The sequence below is a fragment of the Filicampus tigris genome, chromosome 13, assembly GCF_054856515.1.
Source record: "Filicampus tigris isolate MCC_2025a chromosome 13, RoL_Ftig_1.0, whole genome shotgun sequence".
Classification (NCBI taxonomy): domain Eukaryota; kingdom Metazoa; phylum Chordata; class Actinopteri; order Syngnathiformes; family Syngnathidae; genus Filicampus; species Filicampus tigris.
Genome location: NC_141229.1, coordinates 540863 through 550000, shown reverse-complemented (window position 1 = coordinate 550000; position 9138 = coordinate 540863). Strand labels below are relative to the sequence as shown.

The following is a 9138-nucleotide window of genomic DNA, read 5'->3' as shown; positions in this document are numbered from 1 at the left end:
GTGACAGAAAGCAAGAGGATTTCATGCTCGGCTGCTTGTCCTCCGCCTGAATCTGAAGGCGTCCGCTCTCTTTTGTCACACAGTTGCTGCTGGACTGTTCTGAGCTGGAAGTCCGACTCGCAGAGACTTTGGACCTTCTTAGCATGGACGACCTGGGCAAGGATTATTTTGCCACGCAGACCCTACTCGGCAAGCAGCAGGTTGTGCCATTGTCTGGCCTTCTCCTAGAGGACTGAACTGAACTGAACTGAAGGGCTGAACTAGAAAAGGGCTGGCGTAGGACTAGAAAAAGGCTAGCGGGGGACTCGAAATGGACTGAGCGGGGCCTGAGGATGACTTCAGGTGCACTAGTAGCCCTGTGATGTGCAAACGTACCCTCCTGCCGCTCACCGTGCCACATGACAACAGGAGGACTAGAAAGTGACCAAAAGGATACTGGTGGAGGAAGGACTACCAAGAGTGGAGGATCAGAGGGCGACTCAAGGCAACTAGAGGACTGGAGTAAGGTGAGAGAATGAAAAGATAGGCACCAGAGAAAGACTAGATGAAAACTAGGGGTAAGGGTGGACGATAGAAAGAGAGAGCGATATGATTTTTCCAGGACCAATATCGACCGATTATTAGTAGTCGAGGAGCTGATATTCATTTACAGTCAAAAGGACAATATTGATGTCAGAATCTAAAAAAAATGTAAACTCTCAACTTTGTTGAACAATTTTTCAGATTTGCTGCATAATGTTGATTTGTTTTTATTTTTTTCAAATCATTAGTTTTTGGCAATATACATCTTTGTTGTAAAATTCTGACAAAGTTCATGGAGTTTAAAATCTTAAAGAGTTAAATGAAAACAATAGCTCCCAATAGCTTTCCACAGTAAATAAAGTTCTCCAAATTATTTTTAAAAAGCTGACACCGATATTAGTAAAAAGGACCATCATCGTCCCGGCCGATAATTGCTCCCTAGTGGACGACTTAAGCGGGACAAGAGAAAGCCAAAGAAACAAGAGAAGGACTGGAGTTGGACTAGAGAAGGAGGCCTGAGAGGGACCAGAGGGTTGACTGGAGGGGAGGACCAAATTGTTGTGTACGTGGGAAAGAGGGGGACCAGAAATAGAAGTGGACCGTCGGGGAGTCGAGGAGGACTGGAGTAGCACTTGAGAAAGACCAGAGGTGGACTAGGAGGTGCATTGTGGATGACGAGACACTATGAAAGGAGAGCTAAAGGGGGATTTTAGGAAATAAGTGGACAGAAGAGGACTACTGCACTGGAGGTGGCTTAAATGAGCACCAGTGTAAATGTGTTGCACCGCTGCAGGTTCTTCAGGCCCAGATGGAGGTTCTGCAGGTGGAGGTGGAGCAGGTGGAGGACCAGGTGGAGCAGGCGCTCCTCAACTGGGACCTGCAGGAGCTGCGCACGCCTGCGGACCGTCTGCGCAACCTGAAGCAGCAGCTGCAGCGGCGTGCTGCGCTCAGGTGAGGCCCCGCTGACCGCTTGATGAGTCACATGACCTGAGAACGTCCGCTGATAGTGTAGTGGTACACACGCCCGAGTTGTGTGCGGGCAGCGTGGGATCGATTCCCGCTCAGTGACAGTGTCTATGTGTGCCCTGCGACTGGCTGGCGACAAGTTCGGGGTGTAGTCTGCCTTCGCCCATTGACGGCTGGGACAGGCTCCAGCAACTCCCCGCGACCCTATATAGGATAAGCGGTTTGGAAGATGACATGACATGACATGACCTGAGAACCCCGCTCAACTCCTGTGCCAGACTCCAAAAGTTGAGGGAGGTTCTGCAGCTGCACGAGTTCACACAAGAGGCCACCGAGTTGGACGAGTGGATGCAGCAGCAGCGGAAGACGGCGCAGGGCCAGGATCTGGGCGTCGACTACCAACATGTTCAGGTGCGCTGCCTCTTTGCTCACCGAAAGATGCCACAAGATGGCTCCAAAAGGCCTCTCTCGGTGCCACAGAACTATGCCTGGACTGAAGGACGATTCAATTCAGCGTTTTTCGGGCTGCATCTCCAGTATGACTGCCGATTTTTGGCCTTGTGTCTTGTTTCCTGTTAATGGTGACACTCCTCCGATGTTACAGACGCTCCTGAGGAAGTTTGAGGCATTCCTGAAGCAGCTGGATGTGGCCGAGGAGCGACTGGACGTGTGCGGCGACCTGGCGGCTCGACTCATCGGCGGCAAACACGCGCAGAGTGGCGCCGTGAGGGAAGGGCTGCAGAAGCTCCGGTACGCTCGTGACACTTAAAGGGGTTATCCCCACTCCAGTTTAATGCTGGGTTCTGTCTGTGCAGTGCATGCTGGGAGGACCTGAAAGAGGCGGCCAAGGAGCGTGAGAAGCAGCTGCAGGAGGCGGAGCAATGTCACCGACTTTATCAGGATATGAGTGACGCGTTGACACTCATCCGGGTACGCGCCGAGGTGGCAGTACAGACCGATACGTGGAAAGTCTATTCATTCCCACTGCAGGGAAGTCCATTCCAGCTCGTCATCATACTTTTGTTTGCGGGTGTGTGTAGGAGCGCCAGAAGAGCATCCCGGACGACGTGGCCAAGGATTGGCGAGGGGTCATGTCTCAGCTCAGGAGGCACCAGGCTCTCCTCCAGGAACTCGTGGCTGCCGAGCAGCAGGTGACTTGGCAGAGCGACTCCATTTTGGACCGAGACATGCTAGATTAGCGATCTGCCTGACAGTGCTCTCACGTTGAGCGGTGACCGGTCGATTCCAGCTAACTAACTCGACCCTAACGAGAAGAAGCGCAATCGGAAATGTAAGAATGGCCGTAGCTGTGAATGTCTTCCTGCGTGCAGCTTCAGGAGCAGCTGGATGCAGTGGACGCCGTCTTAGACCGCCGCTCACCGCCGATGAAGCCTCGTCTACTGGAAGTGCAACAGGAAGTGGTGGAGCGCTGGGAGGAGCTACGGCTCCACGCCGAGGAGAGGGAGCTGGTGCTAACGCTCGCGTGCCAGCGGTATTTGTTCCTTAACACGGTGAGAACGAGGATGGAGGAAGGACCGGCTGCTAACGCGACTCACTGCTACTGGTGCCGAAGCAATATTTTCAAAACGCCAGAGACTGAATTACATGGGGTTTGATTGCAAAGGGAAATGTACTGTAACAAAACAACAGTCAAAAGTGCACGTGAAATATGATCAAATAAAACAACTTTAAAGTCTTTGCTGTCAAAATAATGCCACATTTTGGAGCTCCTTGTTTGTCGTCATTTCTAAAAGCAAATCACTTTACTTAACCTAAGGCCAATCAGACGTCAAACTGGTAAAGCCTGGTTCACATGGCAGGATTTTAAAATTGACGGCCAATTTCCAAACTCGGAGAGCGCCAGCACGCCCGTGAAGAGAAAACAATCACGCGTATTAGAGTTTTGAACGTAGTGTGTGTGGTGTGCAGCCACGCGGCAAGACCAACACATCGCACACAAGCCGCGTTCAATCACAGATTTTCTCACGTCAGACGGAACATCAAGATCAGGCTGAGCGCACCGCAAGCGGCAGGATTATCTGCTAAAATGATCTTTGGAGCCATTACGAGAGTCAGCCCGACCTACCGTTGTCAGGAGGGGAGATTCGGGGCTCAAATCGGGCCGATTATCCTGCCGTTTCAACCGGGCTTTGGCGGCACCAGAATTGGTGCTGTTATTGCGAGGGATTGATATGAAAGTGTGGGTTCCCAGCCTGACTGGTAACCACGCTGATCACCTTCCAAGGTCCAGGACTACCTGCTATGGTGCGGTCAGATGGCGGGCGTCATGGCCGCCGAGGAGAGCATCAGTGATGTGGCGACGGCCGACCTCCAAATGGCGTTGCACCAGCAGCTGTGGGCCGAGCTGGAGGCTCGCCAGCAAGTGTACCAGCAGGCAGTGGACATGGGAGAGCAGCTACAGCAGCACGACACTCGCAACCGCAACCAGGTGAGGGAAGGAAGAGACCTCACATATGAATTGACACTGCTGAATTGTGCCTCAACTTTCCCGCCATATTGGATGTGGAAAAGTGAAGAGGTGTAACAAGAGTTTTACACTCAAAAGGAGGTCTGGTGGCATTACAAAGAAACGATGCCTGACGGGTGTGCGTCCCTGCGGCCTTGCGTCCCGGCAGGTGCTGCAGAAGCTGGACGCTCTGCGGGCCGAGCGGGAGAAGCTCCGGGGCCAGTGGAGCCGCAAGCAAGCTTGGCTGGAGAAGGTCCACCTGGAGCAGATCTTCTACAGAGACGTCAGCAGCGCGGACAAGACCTGCGCCTCATATGAGGTGCAGAGAACCAAAATGATTCAAGCGGAAGTCAACCCAAACATACTTTTTTCAAGAATATGTTCTATGCGGGTCTACTAGTTGAAACAAGGCATTCTGATGAATATTGTGTATGTGGAATATGAGTTAAGCAGCAAAATCTGGCCATCTCAGGGGGCTGCCATTTTGTCGTTTCCGACGACCGAAAATTACATCAAATTTGCTTGGGGCTCAAATAACGACCAATCAACACTCCGCTTCAGAAAACAGGTGAGCCGCTATTGTTCGTTGCCCGAACCCTGAGCAACTGTGATGTCATTTTCAATCGACGGAAGTGACAAAACGGCCGCCCCCAGAGATGGCTAAAAAGGGCTGGATTTTGCTGCTCAACTCATATTCCACAAATAGCAATAGCAATCAAAATGCCTTGTTTCAAATAGTGGGCCTGCATAGAGCATGTTCTTGGGAAAAAAAGAACATATTTGGGTTGACTTCTACTTCAAGCACATCTCAAATTCTTACAGCGATAAAAGCAATGAAATCAGAAATCAACAATAGAAACGGAAGTCAATTGCAAAAAAACTGCTTAAAAAGGTCGAAGGTTCCAGGTCTTTTTGAAAACGTGCCCAAAGACTGTGGAATCCCCAGATGGTTTATTAAAACAGTTCCAGCAGGTTTATTAAAACAGTTGCAGCACATCCAAATGCTCTAGACGAGGTTATAGTTATGAGAAAAGGTTCAAACAGACGGTTGTAGTCCAGAAAGAAGGTTCTTGTCCAAAGCAAGGGAAAGCGCCAAAAGATTTAAGGTTGTAGCCCCAAGAGTAGGTCCGGTTAAATGTTGGAATATCCGTATGCAAAGAGAAAAGTCTAGTTCCAAGTCCCTTCAGAAGGTTATAGTCCCAAGAATGGATTCAATCTGTAGAAATGTTCATCATCAGGAGAGAAGTTACTGGTCCCCAGCGAAGGGTGGTCCTGGTCCCCAGCGAAGGTCACAAGACGTTGGTCTGGTTCAAAGCGAGTGTCCTAGTCCCGAGATAAGATTCTGCTTCTTGGTCTTGCTCAAATTCGAGGTTCTACTGTAGCAGTTGTAGTGAAAGGGACTTTTTGTGGTCTTTGCTTGGTCCCTGCAGGTGTTGTTGAAGAGCAGCACCCTGGGAAAAACGGTTGACGAGACGGAAGCTCTCATCAAACGTCACGAAGCTTTTGAGAAGCTTCTCACGTCTCAGGAGGACAAGGTTTGTTCTCACGTGACGCACACCGCACAAGGTAATCGGCGTCAAGTCTGAACTACTTGCAGGCGTCGTGCCTGAAAGACGTGGCCGCTCGCCTCGGTGAGACGCTGAGCGGGGAGAAGAGTGGGCGGGCCCAAAGCCGACTGAAAGCCCTGCTTCAGCGACGTGATAGGATCAAGGAGCTGTCCATCAAGCGCAGGGAGGATCTGGAGCTGTCCTGGCTGATGTGCGTCTTCAATCGAGATGTTGTTGAGGTAACCGCCGCCAATAATAGCAAAAAATAGCAACTCTGATGCGGCCCTCTTTTTATATGACCCCCTTGGTTGTGGTCCACCAGGCGGAGGAGTGGGTGAGCGAGCGCACGCTCAAGCTGTCCGAGGATGCCAAAGTTGACCTCGGAAACCTGCGGACCAAGATGAAGCTGCTCCAGAAGCATCAGGCGTTTGAGGCCGAGATCCTTGCGCACGAGCAGGTCATCGGCAACGTGCGGCAGGTGAGAGCCCTCGGTGCCGTGGAACCGGGTCAGCCGCCGGGTTTTCAACTGTCGCGCCTCCAGGCCGGCGAGAAACTGGTCTCCCTCCACCACCCGAGCTCCAAGGAGGCCAGGAGGAGCGCCCAGGCTCTGGAGCGCCACTGGGACCAGCTCAAGGCAGCCGTGGCCAAGCGAGGGAAAGTTCTAGAGGACAGTAGAGACTTCTTGGAGTTCCTCCTAAAGGTGGAGGAGGTGGAGGCCTGGATACGCCAGAAGGTGGGATACTCAGTCGAAGACACTATGCTTTGCGGGCATTTACTGTGGGTTGTGTTATTTCTGCAATTGAGAAATCCTTCCTTGAGCGATTGTGATTGCCTTTTGTCGTCGGTATTCAAGAATCACAGCGTAGCAATTTTACGGTTAAAACTGGAAGGGGTGGGAACGATCATCGTTTTTTCGATGCATCGTTCGTTGTATTAAGAAGATCCAATATAAAGAAACATAAAAGAACAGTTGGAAAAGTTGCCAAATAAAGCGACCATATCGTAAGTTGTCAAAACTGAAAACGCTCTCGTGAACTAGCATCTGTTGGTTGTCTTGTTGTTATTGAAAGTAGTGCACATCGGCTCGCAATGATGCGTACATACTGAATTGATTTTAATTGACTTTGGTTGACTATATTCATTCAGGTTGACGCCTTCAAAAAATACATTTTTCCTATGCGATGAGGCCATCCTACGCATGTTAGAGATGTGTTTGGATTATGAGGGGCTCCTTGGAAAAGTTGGAGCCCAAAGGTTTGAGAAGCCCTAAATGATCTTGCGCTGAGTGTGTGATCCCATCCATCAGGAAGTCATGGTCAACGTGGGAGACGTGGGGAAGGACTACGAACACGGTCTCGAGCTTCTCAAGAAACTTGGCGAGTTCCGCGGAAAAGGAGACGGGGTGAGGAAACGGGACGTCCCGCTGATAAAGGGCGATCCTGAGTCACCGTGACCTCGCATTCTAGGGCGTGACGGTGGACGATGCTCACATTACGGCCATGGACCACTTGGCAGCTCGGCTGGAGAAGCGGCAAAGCGCAGACCAACTCAAGACCGTCAGGCAGAGGAGACGCCAACTTAACGAAAGGTGCAGTGCGATCTTGACTTGTGTTTTTTTTCCTCTCTCAATGAGGAGCTTCCTTATGATCCATTTTTTTCACGAGATCCGTTCGCGCTTTGCATGCAAATCTGAAAAATTGTCCAATAAACATGCTTAAAGATGCTTCAACAAAGTTAAGAGTTTTCTTTTTTTTTTTAGATTTTTATGCCAATATTTGAAATTTGAATCATTTAATTGACGTTCTAAGTCACCATTTACCCGTTACACTTTACCTTCGTATTTTGTCCTAATTTAGCTGCCGTACTTGGCAACCTTTTGCGCATGAGCTGCATATGGTGCAGGAGCCACAAATAGTCCAAATAATGGAGCCACAGCTCCCATCGATTGGAAGCCCGGGTTTTACTGTTACTACTACTTTACTTAAGTTTTGATCTAATTTTAAAGAGCAAAATCGCCTTAACAACAACCCGTGCCTGCTGACGCGGGGGCATCCGTCGATGACGTCGCACTAAGTGTCCCAAATCTGCAAGTTTGGACACTTGTACCCTACGCCCTCGAAGCCTTTGTGCACTTCGACTACGTGTGTGCTTTGGCGAAGACCGTAGGCTGCAAGTGAGGGGATTAGGATTGAGCCTACACTCTAAAGACAATTGGCTTAAAAATAACACGATTTTGGGGAAAAAAAATGGACTGATCCACAAATTGGGTCAATTTGAACCACTTTCTTGCGTTGTTTTGTACAAAAAAAAAATTTGGGGGGTTCTTTTGTGGCGGCACGGTGGTCGACTGGTTAGCACGTCCGTCTCACAGTTCAGAGGTCGTGGGTTCGATCCCGGCTCCGGCCTCCCTGTGTGGAGTTTGCATGTTCTCCCCGTGCCTGCGTGGGTTTTCTCCGGGTACTCCGGTTTCCTCCCACATTCCAAAAACATGCATGGTAAGTTGATTGGATACTCTAAAATTGCCCTTAGGTGTGATTGTGAGTGCGGATGTTTGTCTCTGTGTGCCCTGCGATTGGCTGGCAACCAGTTCAGGGTGTCCCCCGCCTACTGCCCAAAGACAGCTGGGATAGGCTCCAGCACGCCCCGCGACCCTTGTGAGGATAAGCGGTACAGATAATGGATGGATGGATGGATGGGTTGTTTTGTACAAAACTGCCAATTTTTTCAACTTGACCCAAGTAGTGGATCTGTCCTTTTTTGACCCCAAATTGTGTTATTTTTAACCCAACTGTTTTTAGTGTGTATCTCTACAACTTGGTGGTGTTGTGCTGCTAGCCTGGAGAGACTGGCAGCTCGGGAGCTAGCACTGATTATGTAAAAATGTAAAGTAGAGTAGAGTAATCACAGTGCTGTTTTTCTTTCTTTTTCTTCTCTCTCCTTTTTTTTAAAGAACACTCAACAAAAACAATTGTGCGAGTTTTAGGGTCTGAAATGGATTAATGACAATTTTGTTAATTTCAATGGCGGAATTTGATTTGGTTTACCAAGTACCATTGTAGCGCCTCTCGTCTGTGTGGACCCGTGGCCTGTCACTTATACAACAATCCACTTGCTGACCCTCATTTAGGTGGAGTCAGTTCCATGTGGACCTGAACGGCTACAAGGAGAAACTGGAGGGGGCTCTTGTGGTCCACGCGCTCATCAGAGAACTTGAGGAGGTCCGAGAGCGAGCCAGTGAGAAGGTCAGTCGCTAAACTCACTCTTAGTCTATATGTGAATGATTGTGAAGTTCTCAGGTGGTTGGGGAGCAAGTTCCACATCTGAGGTTCAGCGAGCAAAAGATTCTGTTCCCAAGAGAAGGTTCTAGTCTCCGGGGAAGTTCCTCGTCCCAAGAGAATGAACCAGGTTCTCTTCCTGAAAAAAAGGTTTTAGTCCTGCGAGAAGGTTCTAGTCTTGAAATAAAGTGCTCATCCCAAGCGATGGTTCAAGTCCCGAGAGAAAGTACTAGTCATAAGAGAACGGTCTAGTTACAAGTGAAGATTGTAGTTCTCTGAGATAAGGCTGTCTCTCCAAAAGGAGGTGCTAGTCTTGAGAGAAGGTTTTTTTCATCCTAAGTGAAGGTTCTAGTCATGAGAG

At 49.7% G+C, this 9138-nt stretch overlaps 1 protein-coding gene across 2 annotated transcripts in view; it reads left to right on the top strand.

Annotated features, from left to right (window-relative positions):
• sptbn5 (spectrin, beta, non-erythrocytic 5) overlaps nt 1-9138 on the top strand; it is a 39382-nt gene that overhangs the window by 16557 nt on the left and 13687 nt on the right. For both annotated transcript variants that reach the window (XM_086050326.1, XM_086050327.1), the window contains 16 exons: nt 84-200; nt 1316-1473; nt 1767-1899; nt 2093-2238; nt 2304-2418; nt 2529-2639; nt 2820-2999; nt 3734-3937; nt 4125-4274; nt 5386-5490; nt 5553-5741; nt 5825-5980; nt 6044-6235; nt 6809-6904; nt 6969-7090; nt 8630-8744. In XM_086050326.1, the coding sequence (XP_085906452.1) occupies nt 84-200; nt 1316-1473; nt 1767-1899; nt 2093-2238; nt 2304-2418; nt 2529-2639; nt 2820-2999; nt 3734-3937; nt 4125-4274; nt 5386-5490; nt 5553-5741; nt 5825-5980; nt 6044-6235; nt 6809-6904; nt 6969-7090; nt 8630-8744 (2289 nt within the window). The remainder of the gene's footprint in view (nt 1-83; nt 201-1315; nt 1474-1766; nt 1900-2092; nt 2239-2303; nt 2419-2528; nt 2640-2819; nt 3000-3733; nt 3938-4124; nt 4275-5385; nt 5491-5552; nt 5742-5824; nt 5981-6043; nt 6236-6808; nt 6905-6968; nt 7091-8629; nt 8745-9138) is intronic.